This window comes from Triturus cristatus, chromosome 2_1 (assembly GCF_964204655.1).
Source record: "Triturus cristatus chromosome 2_1, aTriCri1.1, whole genome shotgun sequence".
In the NCBI taxonomy this organism is placed as follows: domain Eukaryota; kingdom Metazoa; phylum Chordata; class Amphibia; order Caudata; family Salamandridae; genus Triturus; species Triturus cristatus.
This window is the reverse complement of record NC_140581.1, coordinates 1,164,468,623-1,164,483,729: the sequence shown is the minus strand read 5'-3', so window position 1 is coordinate 1,164,483,729 and position 15,107 is coordinate 1,164,468,623. Positions and strand designations below refer to the sequence as shown.

Sequence of the window (15,107 nt, the reverse complement as noted above, 5' to 3'; positions counted from 1 at the left end):
GCAGACCTAAGCATTCAACCTACAGGCTGCCAAGCACATCCGGGACAGAACATCTTGCTACAACACAGGGAACATCAAAGGGGACGGAGTCAGAGGCAGCAAACACACCACCTCTGACCGCATCTCCACCAAGAGAGGAAACCAGGAGGCATAATGCAAAGACGGAGCCACCAGAATCACAGGCGCCCACAAGGACCAGATCCGCAGAAGGAACTTGAGAAGAAAGGGAAAGGGAGGAAAGGCATACAGAAGACCGCGAGACCAAGGGCAGGAGAGAGCATCCACTTCCCAGGCCGAACCCTGGACTGCAAAGTCACCATCTTGAAGTGAACGGTCTGAACCCAGCCATTCACCCTCTTGAGGTCCAGAACTGGCCGGATCCTCCCTGACACCTTTTGAACCAGAAACAAAATGGAATAGCAACCCATTCCCTGCTGCGCCTGGGGGACCGGCATGATTGCCTTCTTTGCCAGAAGATCCTGAACTTCCTCCAGAAGCACCCTCCTCTTCACCGGATCCCTGGGGATAGGAGTACGGATGGCGCCCCAGCCGGGTGGCAGAGCAACAAAGTCGATAAGATAACTGCTCCTGATGATACTCAAAGCCCAGTGATCCCTCACGTCCAGACTCCAAGCCTCCAGAAAATACAACAGCCTCCCGCCCACAGGCCTCAAAGTTGTCTCGCCATCGTTGTCAGGACTTCCGCTTGAAGGAATCCGACTGACCCTTGGGACCCACCAGGGAACATGCCTTCTTGGGCTGGAAGTTACGCCAACGGTCTGAAAAGGGCTTGGAGGACTGATGGGAAGAATGGAAAGAAAAAGCGGAAGAAGGAGGGTTCCAGAAGCGGCAGAAGTGGGAAGACGAAGCTTTTCCCTTGCAAGGAAGAGCATGTTTTCGATCCTTGAAGGCCTTCGTGACCATGCTGTCCAGCTGCTCACCAAACAGCATCTTGCCATCAAAGGGAATTTTAAGGCGAGAAGACTTCTCCGAGAAATGTGTCTTCCAGTCTCGCATCCACAGGTTCTTACGAGCCAAGACCAAGGAACCAGAAGCCAATGCAGAAGATTTAAGAACATCAGAAGAGACATCAGCCAACAACTTGGCCTGCTGTTCCATGTGGACAAGTAAGTCGGAGCAGTCTGTCTCCTCCTGAATAGCCGTGGCAAGCTTCTCAAGGTCAGACACCAAGGACTGAGCAGCATAAGCAGAGTAAAAGCCAGCCCGCAAGGTCAAATTACAAGCAGAGAAAGCCTTCTTCAGAGCCCCTTCCACTTTCTTATCAGTCGCATCCGCAGTGGAACAATCCTCTGGATTGGTCGCAGTATGACCAATCAGAGTGGCCTACATGGCATCCACTTTCACATAGTGCGGAAGAGAGTCCTCCCCCTCCTCCAGCGAGTTCAGCTTCTGCAAAAAGCGTGGGACCGAGGAGCGCTCGAGATCGCGCCATTCCCCAGAAATCAAGGCTTTGATGCGACCATGAAAGGGCATAGCAAATACAGGGGGCTTAACATATTGAGGAAAGATGTCTTCCGACCCCTCGGGGAAAGAGAAAGGTGAAAATCCCAAGCTCTCCCTAATGTGCTGAAGAATCACAGGGACCTCCTCCCTAAGAGCAAACTTCCCCGAAGATGTAGAAGGCCATCCAGTCTCCGAACCCAAGGAGTCCTCAGAGGGTGAGACCACCGGACCGACCGCAGAACGAGAAGCCCTGCGTTTAGCCGGAACCCTGACGTTCAGAGCACGAGCCACAGCAGCCTCAATCATATCCTGCACCTCAGAAGCCGACAGTAGGGCAGAAGAATCTCCCGGACCCTTGGACCTACTCCGGCGAGCTGGAATCTGCTCATCATCGTCAGAAGAGGAGTACAGCACATGCTTGCACTTGGTAGCACGCTTTCCCACCATAATGCACGAGGAACAATTGATGGACGGAATGCTGGACAATGCAAACATTCACCCCCAGTCACAAGGATCTGGGTTTAATCCATCATTCTTTTCCTCACCACACCACCCCAGTTTGGACCCAGCCATATGCAAATCAGTCTTGACCCTGTTCCTTGTGGGAACAGTCCAGCCCGAACTGCCAAGCCAGGTCCTCCCTGGACCGAAACAACCATCCTGGGACTGGTTTCAGGGCATCACCCTTCATCAGCCAGGCTAGCTTGAATCCAGTGGTGTAGTGAGCACGGGACCCACGTCTGGGCACACCCTTCCCACGTACGGCGACATATGCAAAATAAACAATTGATGGACGGAATGACATGATGAGCAACAAAACAATGGATTTAGGCCCAGATCTCTGAACTGGGGTGAATGTATGACATTGTTTTGCATTCTGTCCATCAATTGTTCTTTTTGCATTTCCCACCATAATGACACACAGACAGAAGTACAGCAGAAAGCCACCCATAAATAGGCGCATCCCCTGAAAACAAGGACCAACCAGAACCAGATACAAAAACTGGGAGGAAACCCCCGACTCAGAAAAGGAGCAAAATTAGTGAAAAATGCAAACCCAATCAGCAAAGAACATGACAAAACAGAGAAACGAGGCCATTACTGTGTACAGGAACCAGAAACAGCCAGCCGAGGATCCCTGCAGTCACCACGGCCGCAGCTTCCCTTTACGGCCTCTGCCACCAAGAGCACACCGCGGCTTCAGACGTGGTGAGGGAAGGCACCGCGCTGCCCAGGCCGGCTCTGCCACGCCCCACAGGCTGAAACAGCGAAGTCCAACTTTGAAGACAAGAAGTGAAGAAAAGGACCGCAGCGCTGCAAACGGCCAGTGCGTGGTACGCGCGTCTCAACAGGTGAGACACAGAAAAAACATGTTTGAGTCACGTGGTATGGGTGTCTGGTGAGGCAGGGATGCCTCAAGTAAGGAAGGGAAGCGAGGGCGGGACGATGAGATAATGTTGATTTATCCTCACCCCTATCAACGTGATGGGCCTTTGTTTAACTCGGGGAGAAAGCTTTTCTCCTTTACACGGAACAAACCTGGGGATGAACCCTTTCCTTTCCATCCTGGAAGAGAAGTTAGTCCAGACTTTGGCTGGGAAAAAATCTCGGGGGTATAATGCCGAGGTTGCGGGCGTGATTCATGGGGGTGGGAGGGTTTCCAAGGGCAGGTGGCCACCAGGTGTCACCCCAATCGGCGGGGGTGGGTCCGAGGATGAGGACTTCCATTTTGTCCGAGTTGAGCTTCAGGCAGCTGCTGCTCATCCAGGATGAGATGTCCTTCATTCCTTCCTGGAAACTGTGCCTGGTGATGTCGGGGTCCTTGGTGAAGGAGAGTATGAGATTGGTGTCGTCTGCGTAAGATACGATGCTGAGCCCATGGTTTCTGATGATGATTGCGAGGGGGGCCATGTAGACGTTGAAGAGGGTGGGGCTGATAGAGGAACCTTGGGGCACTCTGCATCAGTTATCTGTCGTTTCTGAGAGGAAGGGTGGGAGTCTTATTCTCTGTGTTCTGTCCGTGAGCGATGAGCATATCCAGTCAAGGTCCTTTCCTTGGATGCTGGCGTCATGGAGTCTGGTGGCTAGTATGTGGTGGGAGACGGTGTTAAAGGTTTCTGATAGGTCTAGCAGGATGAGGGCCGCCATTTGGCCTTGGTCGAGGAGGGCGTGGAGGTCATCTGTGGCGGTGAGGAGGGCGGTCTTGGTGTTGTGGTTGCTGCGGAAACCGGATTGGGAGTTGTCCACGATGTTGTTGGCTTCGATGAAGTAGGCTAGTTGTGTGTTGACAGCCTTTTCGATGACCTTGGCTGCGAAAGGAAGCCGCAAGATGGGCCTGAAGTTCATGAGGTCCGTCGGGTTTGCGGTGGGTTTCTTTAGGGGGCGGTTGATTTCTGCGCAGTTCCAGTTGTCGGGGAATGTGGCGGTCTCGAAGGAGCAGTTGATGGTTCGGCGTAGCTCGGGTGCAATGGCTGTGGCGGCCTTGTGGAAGATGTGTGGTGGACAGGGGTCCGAAGATGGTCCAGAGTGGATGCTCTTCATGGTCTTTTTTTTTTTTTTTTTTTATATCTGTTTTTTATTGATTTTACACAACCAATCAAATAAACAACGAAACATGATACAATATCATAAGCATACGTGGCATAATGTCATACAGTCTCAGACAGCATAGTAGAATACACAGTTACGGTGTCGAAGCATCATGTGAGCAATTTAACCTTAGTAAGTAAATCTCCTGTTGCTAACCAATGCGAGTGCTGCCAGCTTTCGGTCCCTCATCCCGTGCCCAACTACAGCCTACCCTGAGTACTCGAAGCTATCAACGCACATTACAATGCCAATAACCCAAACAAAATATAAAGAAAAAACTGTAACCCCCCCCGCCCTCCCCTCCCCGCATGTCCGGCACCAGTAGCACTAGTAGCCTGTACACACTCCCGCTATTGGCCACATGCGCAGTCCAGTCCCACGGCTGACTTAGTCACATTGCGCCGTCTTGTGAATCATACAGAGTGACTACCCATGGATAATGTGAGGAGCCCCCGTGGCATACAATCGTGGTCCAGTCCCTCAAACCAACCACCACAATACACCCTAACAGGAGAATATATCTATAGCAACAAAGTCCTCCAGCATTGCATTCCAGCTCAACGAGATAGGTGTTTTCCTGAGTTCCCTAAACTCCTCTCTATGCAGTTCAGCCCCCTCAGCCCTTCCCCACTTCACCATTTCTGCATGCCAGTCCTGTAGGGACGGGGCCCTAGTAGCCTTCCACCGCGCGGTTATGGCTCTTTTAGCCAGCAGTAGCGCAAGGTGAGCAAAACGGGAGGCAGGGTTACCCTTCTTACCCCGAGGCCCTAGACCCAGTATGCAATATTCCAAGGTGCCTGTATGGCACACCGAAGTTACACCCGCTATTAGTCTGCATACTGTCACCCAGTAGTACCGTAGTCGGGGGCAATCCCACACCATGTGTATCAATCCCGCATTGGGTGCAGAACAGCGCGGGCAGGTATCACTCGCTCCTGGATACATAGTGTGCAATCTGCGCGGCGTTAAATAGGCTCTGTGTAGCAACATCAACTGGATAAATTTAAATCTCTTCATGGTCTTTAGGGTGTCTTCTGTCGTGAGCGGGGTCCAAGTAAGTAGTGTGTTGGATGGCGTCGCTGGGGGTGGGGGTTGAAGCGGTACAGAGGTCTTGGTCGTCGAAGTTGTCGTATAGCCTCTTGATCTTGAGGTGAAAGAAGGAGCTGAGTCTGTCGCAGAGATCTTGGGATAGAGGGCCATCTGTTGTTTCGCAGTTGGGTTTGGCAAATTCCAGTATGATGGAGAAGAGTTCAATGGAGTTGTGGGCATCAGAGAGAATTCTCTCTTGCAGGAAGTTCCTGTTTGTGGATTTGATGAGTTGGTGGTGGGCCCTGGTGGCTGTTTTGTAGGCAGTGAGTGTTTGAGGTTTTGCTGTTTCTCCACTTTTTTTCCAGTCATCAACAGGAATGCTTGGATTCTTGGAGTGCCGTGGTAAACCAGTTTGCTTTCTTGTTGTGTCATTTTGTAGTCTTCTGGAGGGGGGGCGAGTGTGTTGGCGCAGTTGTTGATCCATTGTTGGAGGTTGCTTGGCATCTGTCGTAGTTGGGGGTGGAGTGCCAGTGAGGGCAGCGGTGAGGTGTTCTTCAGAGACTTTGTTCCAGATTCTATGTGGGAGGTGGCGTATGTGCTTGTGAGCGGTGGGGTTTTCTAAAAGAGAAGTGGATGCAGTAGTGGTCGGTCCAAAGCAGTTTCGTGCTGTGGCTGAAGAAGATGCTGTTTCCTCCTGCGAAGACTAGGTTGAGCCTGTGTTCTGCTGTGTGAGTGGGGGCAGAGACGACTTGCGTCAGTCCTATGTTTGTGAGGTTCTCTAGAAGGGTGGTGGTTTTGGGGTCTTGGTGGTTGTCCAGGTGGAAGTTTAGGTCCCCGAGTAGTTTGTAGTCTGAGGAGGCCAGGGCATGGGGGGGCGATGAGGTCGGCAATGACGGTGAAAGGGGCGCGGGGCCCGGCAGTCTGTACGCGATGGTTCCACAGCGTCGTTCTGGGGTTGGTGTGGATCTGGAAGTGGATGTGTCCATGGGGAGGCGTCGTCCGAGTCGGTGGTTGTCGTGCAGAGGGAGCTTTTGTGGATGATGGGGAGGCCTCCTCCAGGGCGGGTGGGCGGTCTTTTCTCAGGATTTTGTAGCCGTCGGGATGGCAGTTGCGATGTTGGGTGCGGAGCTGGCATTGGTCCAGGTCTCTGTGAGGAAGGCTACGTCAGGCTTCTGAGGGTTGAGGAGGTCCCAGATTTCTATGGCATGGCTGTGCAGGGAGAGTATGTTGAGGAGGATGCAATTCAGTGGATTGTGTGTGATCGCCCTGATTCAAAGGTACCCAACTTTGCACTAATCTGCCTTGAAAGTTGTGCAGGTGTGATGAGCTCCCAACTTCTCGAAGGCAATTGGGGTAAGGTGGAAGAGAGGCACAGTACCATATGCGACGCCTGCAGCTGGAAAAACCTGAGCCCTGAAATGCAGCCAACTTCCAAGGGCATTGACGCAGCAGTTGGCTGGAAGAAGTGTGGTGAAGGACAGCCTTACAGAAACACTAATGAGGAAAACTTCAACTACTTCCACAAACAACAATACTAATCTACTTTCACAGTTCCATATGTCCCTCTATAGAAAATCAAGTTATTCTCTAAATAATCGTCGAGAACAGTCCTTGAGAAGTAATTTGCATGCTCTCAATGTAGTATGGCTTTGACTATAAACATTAGCCTCAAATGCATTTTTCTTAATTTAGTGTATCTAGGGCAAATTAATAACCCAACTGATAACCATAAAATTGATATGTACTTTTCACTGTTGATTTTACCAGTAATGCCCCTTTGTCTGTTGCTTTAGGCAGTGGAACCAGTCCTGAAATGCTCTAATAGTGCATCCTTTAATCTTTATGTTACCCATGATGTAATTTCATGTAGAGCTTGCCTCTTACTAATGCAGAGACTTCCTAAGTTGGAGGCATACTCTGGCAGACTATGGGCGTATACAACCACCCAATCTTCTAGGTCTCATGGCTTTATTTAGAAATAGACATTGCATTCCCTTAAATTCTCAAAAGGTTTACAGAGGAAGATGGACCTGAGCTTAGTTTATTTCACTATAAATATAGATAATTGCTGTCTCAAAATCAACACAGGTTATTGCTGTCTCATATGGCGGGCCTTTCACAGTGTTGAAGTGAAGCACCCTCTTTAGGACTCCATTCTATGGTGGTCCTAAAGTCGAAACTTGGACATGACCGCCAGATGGTGTTCCGTTTGGTGCTGAAGCAATTATAGTAGTATAAAATGAAGTAACAGCGGCTTCTGGAGAAGTATGCAGAATTGTTAGAAAAACAGTATACGGGCTCCATTATCTTCCTAAGCCTTTATAATGGACACCTCTGCCCTAAAGACGAGGTAGTGAAAGGTTTTGCCTACCTCCAGTGTGCAGCTTTTTAGACAATGTATTTTATGGTACTTGTTCCACACTGTTACCGCTTTCAAGGGCTTTTGTGGAGGTGGTATTACTAGAACAAGGGCAATTTGTGAAGAGTTGTGCTTCATTACTACAAACTGTGAAATTCGAGGTTAGAAATTGTGGAGGTTAGTAGGTTATATGTCAGTCTTCATGAGGTCACTGAGGAAAGCATGGTCTTTTCCTCTTATTGAATTTAGAGGCTAAGCAATGAGACATTTTCAGAAGTATCCGGGCTCTCCAGTCTGATGTATGGACGTGATCACATGTGAGCTAGGAGATACTCGTGTTTGAGGCCTAATGTTACAGGTAAGTAAGTGGTGCATGCCCCTCACAATGAAACACGCACACACCCTTATTGTTTATTGTTACAATGGTTTAATATTAACATTGGATGAAATTTCTAGTGCAGTTTTTTAATTACCTCAACCTCCCTGCTTCTAGTAAGATGGCTACATTGTTGAGTATGTATTTTGTTTTAAATCTTGTTTTGTTAGCTCATGGTATTTGTCTTGCCAAGAGTTCGATGAAATGCCAGAACACACAAAATGGGCTGTTTCTAGACTTTCTTAGGCCCTCGTGTGGGGATTAGCCAAGTCCCCGTTTTAATGGTTTGAGCATATGTGACATTCGCTACCAAAACTATTTGAAAATTCAAGATAATCGCAAGCCCCTCTTTTCATGAATTTCTCCCAAGAGGAGTTTTATTCGATACTGATGATGTGCCAAACTGGTGCCAGCAGAGTCATGCAGTGACAAACTGTAGGGCAGCAGCACTATGCTTTATCAAGACTTTAAAGGAATGACTGGCTTAGTAGGTAGAAAGAAGAAGAAGAAGAAGAAATGCGTTATTGTTGATTAATAAAAATCATTACAAATAGAGATAAAAATACTTTGGGTTGTGTCAGGAACTTGATTATACAAATTTGATCTGTCTAATATCACATTTTAAATGACAAAACACATATAATACATTGTGGTGAGAATAATATCAAGGTACATTGTGATTCGATTCCGTATTTCACAACAGTCACAGAAGACATCACTTCCAATTGATGATAAAATGTTTTCAATGAAACGACCTACACTACCCAAAATTTTAAAATTCATACTTAAAAATACCATAGTTGAAGTGCACTAGTTAAAGTGCACTTGTGCTGTGTCTTACATCTAGCAGCAGTAGTGAAAGTGCACTTGATTATACCAATTCGATCTGTCTAATATTGCATCTTTAAATGACAAAACACATGATACATTGTATTGAAAATAATATCAAGGTACATTATAAATCGGTTCTGTATTTCACACCATTCACAAAAGACATCACTCTAAATGGATTGTAACATTTTTTCAAAGGAACTACCTACACTACCCCAAAATTTCAAATTCACACTTAAAAATACCATAATTAAAGTGCAATAGTTAAAGTGTACCTGTGCCATGTTTTACATCTAGCCGCAATAGTTAAAGTGCGCTTGTACTATGTCTTACATGCAGCAGCAATAGTTAAAGTGCACTTGTGCAATGTCTTACATCTAGTAGTATTCTAAAAAAATTATTTGTCAGAATAATTTCTATTGGCCAAAACAAGCCCACACTAAGCGAATAATTGATTTGGTATTGGGATTTTACCCAATTACTGTGGGTAATTCAAATCTTTTAAAACTTTGGTTCAAGAGCCATACACAAAACTTCAAGAACAATTTATGGGATTACAATTTTTATTTAGCATTTTTGAAACTAACTGCATTATCCAGTAAAACCAATCATTAATTATCTAGGCATGCATCTAATGTCAGGTATCACACTCTGAGAATAGCTTTTTTTCTGCAATAAGGATGAACTTTACAAACTGTGAAAGCAGGCGGGGAGTGTTCCCAGAGAGACAAGTTATTACAGCTTGTCGACATGTTCTCACCCCTAATTCGTTAAAGATGGATTTTAATAAAGGTTTCCTCTTTTCTAACAGTTGAGGATAAGTGGATACAATATGTATAAAAGATTCATTATAAAAACCACATAACCTACAGCTGTTTGTGGGCCAATTTTCTTTCCATGTAGGGATTCCATCCTTTGTGGGTTATCTCCCAAATCGTAGCAACAAAAATCTGTCTCTTAAAGATGATTTTAAATGGGTTATGAGATACGATTGTGGTTCTATTTTAGTGAATGAGTTAATAACTGACTAGGAGTGACTCTTTTTAGCGAACTCCCCCTTGTCCAGAAGAATCGAGGAGGTAGAGTTCTGAAAAATCCTTTGAGCCTCGGTGGGAAGTAGTAAAAGTCGGAAGTAATGGTGTCCCTCCATGTTATAATGGTTATAGTGTGTCTTATTACCTAACAGGTTGGTGATGCCTTACACTTGCATCTGACACGGGATGTCTCCCTTATAGGCACATGTTCATATATAAATCTCCACAAAGAAATAACAATGCTCAAAAATTTCCAAAAGTTGCATTAATACATCCCAAATGCCCTTCCATGCACGCAGTGCTATACATGTAAACAACTTTTCATTGCAGTAGATATTTGCAGAGATATATCTGATTTTATTTATAATTGTTGCAGTTTTTCTATAGTGCAAACTTTGCTCAAGGGCATTTGAGCGCTTTACATGAGCACCAGCTAACATTATACAAGGTCAGTTTTATATTTTGTAGGGACAAGGAGATTAATTGATTTACCCAGAATCACAGGTTGTTGAGCTAATGCGGGACTCGAACCTGGTTCCCCTGTTCCAAAGTCGACAGCTCAGGCCGTTAGTCCAAATATCCTTCCTATCTGAGAGAAATGACATTGTGTGACAGTGATTCCCATTTAACACGGTCTCCCTAAGATTATGTTTAAAACTGGGAAAGCTTGTGTCATCAGACTGTGTAGGTTGTCAGGGTAAATAAATGCTTATCACAGAATAATTAATCACTTCTCTTCCTTAGGTACATGAACACTCTTACTAACTTGTTGTTTGCGTTTTCTTTTAGACTTCTGTTCGACAAATGAATCAAACTAGGTTTTATATAGTAGAGGATACCAATATGAATGTGCAGATACACCTGTTTGTGGGAGGCCTGCCGCCCATGCTTACTTCGGAAGAATACAGTAATATCCTGAAAAACAACCTGGACATCAAAGGTGAGTTTAGATCCCAGAGCGAGATCATAACTTGTAGCCAAACAAATTGTTGCAAAAGCTATTTAAAGACCGAGGGTCACTAATGGAAGATGTTGGAACTTTACAAGTTGTTGGCACAGGCGTATGAGTTTTATGAAATTACTACTTTCATGGAATTTTACAAAACAATCACACCACATGCACCTAAATCCGCGAAAATAGATTTAAGTGAGCACGCAAAACCCGAACAGGCAGATTTTCAGCTGATAACAAATATGCAGGTTCATGGTTAGGGTCAATATGTAGAGGCACTGTGTCTTAATTTTCCCTGGCCAATCACTGTTTTGCACGGTAAAAACATCCCTACATTTACACCATAGTAAATATGGGTGTGTTTGAGTATTTTAACTCCCAAAACCCACTCTTAACACAAGACTTTTTGGCATTAAGATGCATTAAACTAAATAGAGATGAACATTTGGGACTTGTGTTGGATGTGCACACAAGCTAGGGCATTTTTTCCCCAACATTCCCTGTGGCTCTGCCCTGCCCTTGACAGTGTCAATGCCTTCACCCCTAGGCCTAAAGCTACATCTGTGGAAGTTATGCCAAACAATTTCCCAGAACTATAGTTCCCTCTGATGGTATAAATGCTTGCGGATTATATCTGAAAGAAACTCGTTAGTTATAGATTCCTTACCTTAGAATTACCCCCAGGCGTTAGACTGGATCTGGAAAGTTTTTTCGTCAGCAGTACCTCTGCACATCAAAAGGTGGCTTCAGTCGGCTCCGTGTCGGTCGTTGGCGTCGTGGTCGCCGGGATGACGTCGCAGCAGCTTCTTAGATGCCGCCCTCGCGCGCTGACGTCACTTCTTTCTTTTTCTGCTCCAGCCAGCACAGATACAGAGAGAGCGGTTCATCCAGTCACTTTTTGACTGAACTTTTTGGCGACTTTTGTCGACGTCTTTTTTGAGTCAACGACTCCTGGTGCGCGTAGGGATGCCCGACTTCTAGGCAGGCGGTTCCTGTACCCGACTGATGTCGGTTACGGATCCGCACCGCGTGTGCCTCTTTTTCCTGGAGCGTGACCACTACCCCAAGTCGTGCTCCCGACTGCCGGTCTATGGCTCCGAAGGCTTTGTGGGTGTGGTCTCGAAAGCTTCTTGAGCGCCGGCAGTCGGCTCCGCGCCGTTCAAGGTCCCAGTCGCGCGGGAGGTCGATGGACCGGTCGCGGAGCCATTATCATCCTTCCAAGTCTTCGAAGTCTTCGCACTCTGGGTCGGGTAAGTCGAAGCTTAAGAAGAAGTCGAAGAAGCATCGTCGTTTTTCAAATTCTCCCCGTCAGTTTGCTGACGCGACGAGAGATGCGGGCGGTGCCCCTCCCGCGGCTCCGCGCACGGAGCCCGAAGAGTCGACTCCTGGCTTCTCTCCCTTTCCGGGACCAGGGGAGACTCCTGCCCAGCTTAGTAAATTTTAGAGGCAATGAACACCATCTTTGAGCAGCCCGAACCTGCTGCGTGCCTTCGGCCCCATGGACTCTGTTGGGGGGCCTAGACCTTCTCCGACGACGGCTCTAGCCCCGGTGCCGTAGGCCCCCCTTGGATCCAGGCCTGGATCTGGATCGACGCTGGTTGACCTTATCACACCTCCACTGGCGCCGCTTCACCTGACACCGCAGCCGACGCCGATCGTGTCCCCGGCCGGCGTCGACCTCGACCTCCATCCTGATGTGGACCTGGATCCTGCGCCGAGCGGGGTTTTTGTGCCCCTGTTCACTCCTGGGATCCCTTTTCGGCCGGATTGGCACCCAGAGGGTGAGGAGGAGGATTGGGAGGTGTCTGGTGACACTCTGACTGATCAGTTAGAATCTGAACAGGACTGGAGAGAAGAACTGGAGGATGCGAGTGCTCTAGACACCTCACCTGACCTTGGCATGTTGTCTCCTACCGTGGCTACGGAGGAGGGAGCGACATACGCAGTGGTGTTGCGTAGGGCGGCCGAGGCTCTCATCCTCGAGCTTCCTATGGTGGCGGTCAGGACTAACCTCCTCACAGAGGTGCTTCAGCCGGCTACGAGCTCTTCGGAGCCCCTGCTGCCGTTTAATGAGGCCCTTACTTTGGGCACTTGCTTCAGGCTCAACACAGGGGCTCCCGTGGACAGGATGATTGCCCTACGCCACCGCCCGGCTCTGGGCGACCCCACTTTCCTCTCCCAACACCCCACCCCGGAGAGCTTAGTGGTCCAAGCCTCCACTTCCAAGAGCGCATTCCCTACCGCTCCACTGGAAAGGGAATCCAAGAAGCTGGATCATCTTGGAAAGAAGATTTTCTCTTCCGCCAGCTTTGGACTGCGGTCGGTAAACACTGCATGTCTATTGGGCCGTTAATCCCACTCCGTGTGGGATACGGTTGCACAGGTGCTGCCTCAGTGTCCGGAGGAAGCCCGGACAGTGCTCTCCCAGGCTATTGCCGCCGGGAGGGATGAGGCAAAGTTTACCATCCGTTGTGGGCTGGATACCGCTCACTCTCCGGGCAGGACAATTTCAACGTCAGTAGCCCTTTGTTGCTATGCCTGGATGGGATTGACTGGCTTTTCGGGGCATGTCCAGAATACTCTCATGGACATGCCCTTTAATGGGAGTCGCCTTTTTGGTGACAAAGCGGACAAAGCTCTAGAGCGTTTCAAGGACTAAGGGGGGGCTACGGCCAAGTCCTTGGGCCTCTCCAGCCGCCCTGCACAGTCGGCTTTTTGCCCCTTTCGTGGCTACGGAAGGGGTGCCCCACTACGTCCCGCCCAGAGCCACAGGCTGCAACAGGTTTCCCAATCTTCGCACGGCCGGGGACGTGGGAACCACCGCCGTGATTCAGGGGGCCAGCAGGCAGGCCAGTCCACCAAACCCCCTCTGCAGCAGCCTCCAAACCTTTCTAGTCCAACTTTTCAGGCCCATCGAACACCAGTGGGCGGCAGGATCCGCCATCACCTCCCCCACTGGCGCACCATCATGTCGGACAGGTAGGTTTTGCAAATAGTCCGAAGGGGCTACTCCCTCCCCTTCGAGGCTACCCCTGCAGCCATGCCACTTCAATACCACCGCATGTCGGAGGATCACCTGGGCCTTCTCCAACAGGAAGTTACGTCTCTCTTGGTCAGGGGAGCCATCGAGCGCGTTCCTGTCTCAGAAGTAGGTCGTGATTGTTACTCCCACTACTTTCTGGTACCCAAGAAGGACAAGGACCTGCATCCTATCTTGAATCTCAGGAACGTCAACCGCTTCCTCGCAAGGAAAAGTTCAAGATGTTGACACTCGCTCAGGTCTTGTCTGCCCTCGACCCTGGAGACTGGATGGTAGCGTTGGACTTGCAGGATGCTTATTTTCACATCCCCGTCCTGCCGGCCCACCGGCGTTACCTGCGGTTCACGGTAGACCACGAGCATTTTCTGTTTGCCATGCTCCCCTTTGGCCTTACCAGCACCCCTCGGGTGTTCAGCAAAGTGATTGCGGTGGACACAGCTCATCTGCGCAGATCAGGGGTTCCAGTCTTCCCCTATCTTGACGACTGGTTGTTGAAGGCGGGCTTGCCCCAGACAATCGTCTCCCACCTCGAGACTACAGCCGAACCCTGCATTTACTGGGGTTCTCTATCAATGTGGCGAGGAACCTGATTCCCTCTCAGAAGCTCCTCTTCATTGGAGCGGTTCTGGACACGAGGCGGTTTCGGGTTTATCCTCCCGAACAGCTAGTCTGGGATATTCGGGCTATGATTCCGATCTTTCAGCCTCTATCCCGGGCTTCAGTCCGGATGACCCTGAGGCTGCTGGGCCTCATGGCCTCCTGCATCCTGCTGTTCGATCTTGCCCGGTGGTATATGCGGGCTCTGCAGTAGAACCTGAGCTCCAGTGGGCGCAACATCAGGGGAATCTGCCCGAATGCGTCCAGGTCTCAGAGGGCATGGCAATTGCAGTGGTGGCTCACGAACCAGGATTGAGTCAACGGCAGATCCCTCTCCCTTCCCCAACCAGAACACACAGTGGTGACAGATGCCTCCCTTCTGGGATGGGGCGGCTCTGGTCTCCGGCAGAGTCCGGGCTCCATATCAACCTTTTGGAGCTCCGGGCGATCCGTCTTACACTCAAGGCATTCCTTCCCTCTGTACGGGGAAGAGTAGTGCAGATGTTCACGGACAACACCACCGCCATATGGTACTGCAAAAAACAGGGTGGAGTGCGGTCATGGACCCTATGTCAGGAGGCCCTCTGACTCTGGACATGGCTGGAACATCAGGGCATATCCTGGTGGTTCAACACCTGGCAGGTTCCCTGAACGCTAGGGCGGACAAACTCAGCTGCAAGTGCATGATGGATCGCGAGTGGAGTTGCGGTCTGTTGTACGCCTTTCTGCCTATACCACTTCTGCCCAAAGTGCTGAAGAAGATCAGGCGTGACCGGGCCCAAGTCATCCTTGTGGCTCAGGATTGGGCACGAAGAGTCTGATATGCCGAGCTGCTC

The 15,107-nt window shown here is 49.1% G+C and overlaps 1 protein-coding gene across 2 annotated transcripts in view; it reads left to right on the top strand.

The window, feature by feature from the left end:
- The window catches only part of DGKQ (diacylglycerol kinase theta), a 1,093,519-nt gene that overhangs the window by 938,134 nt on the left and 140,278 nt on the right, over nucleotides 1-15,107 (top strand). For both annotated transcript variants that reach the window (XM_085636612.1, XM_085636613.1), the window contains exon 13: nucleotides 10,472-10,622. In XM_085636612.1, coding sequence (XP_085492738.1) covers nucleotides 10,472-10,622 — 151 coding nt within the window. The remainder of the gene's footprint in view (nucleotides 1-10,471; nucleotides 10,623-15,107) is intronic.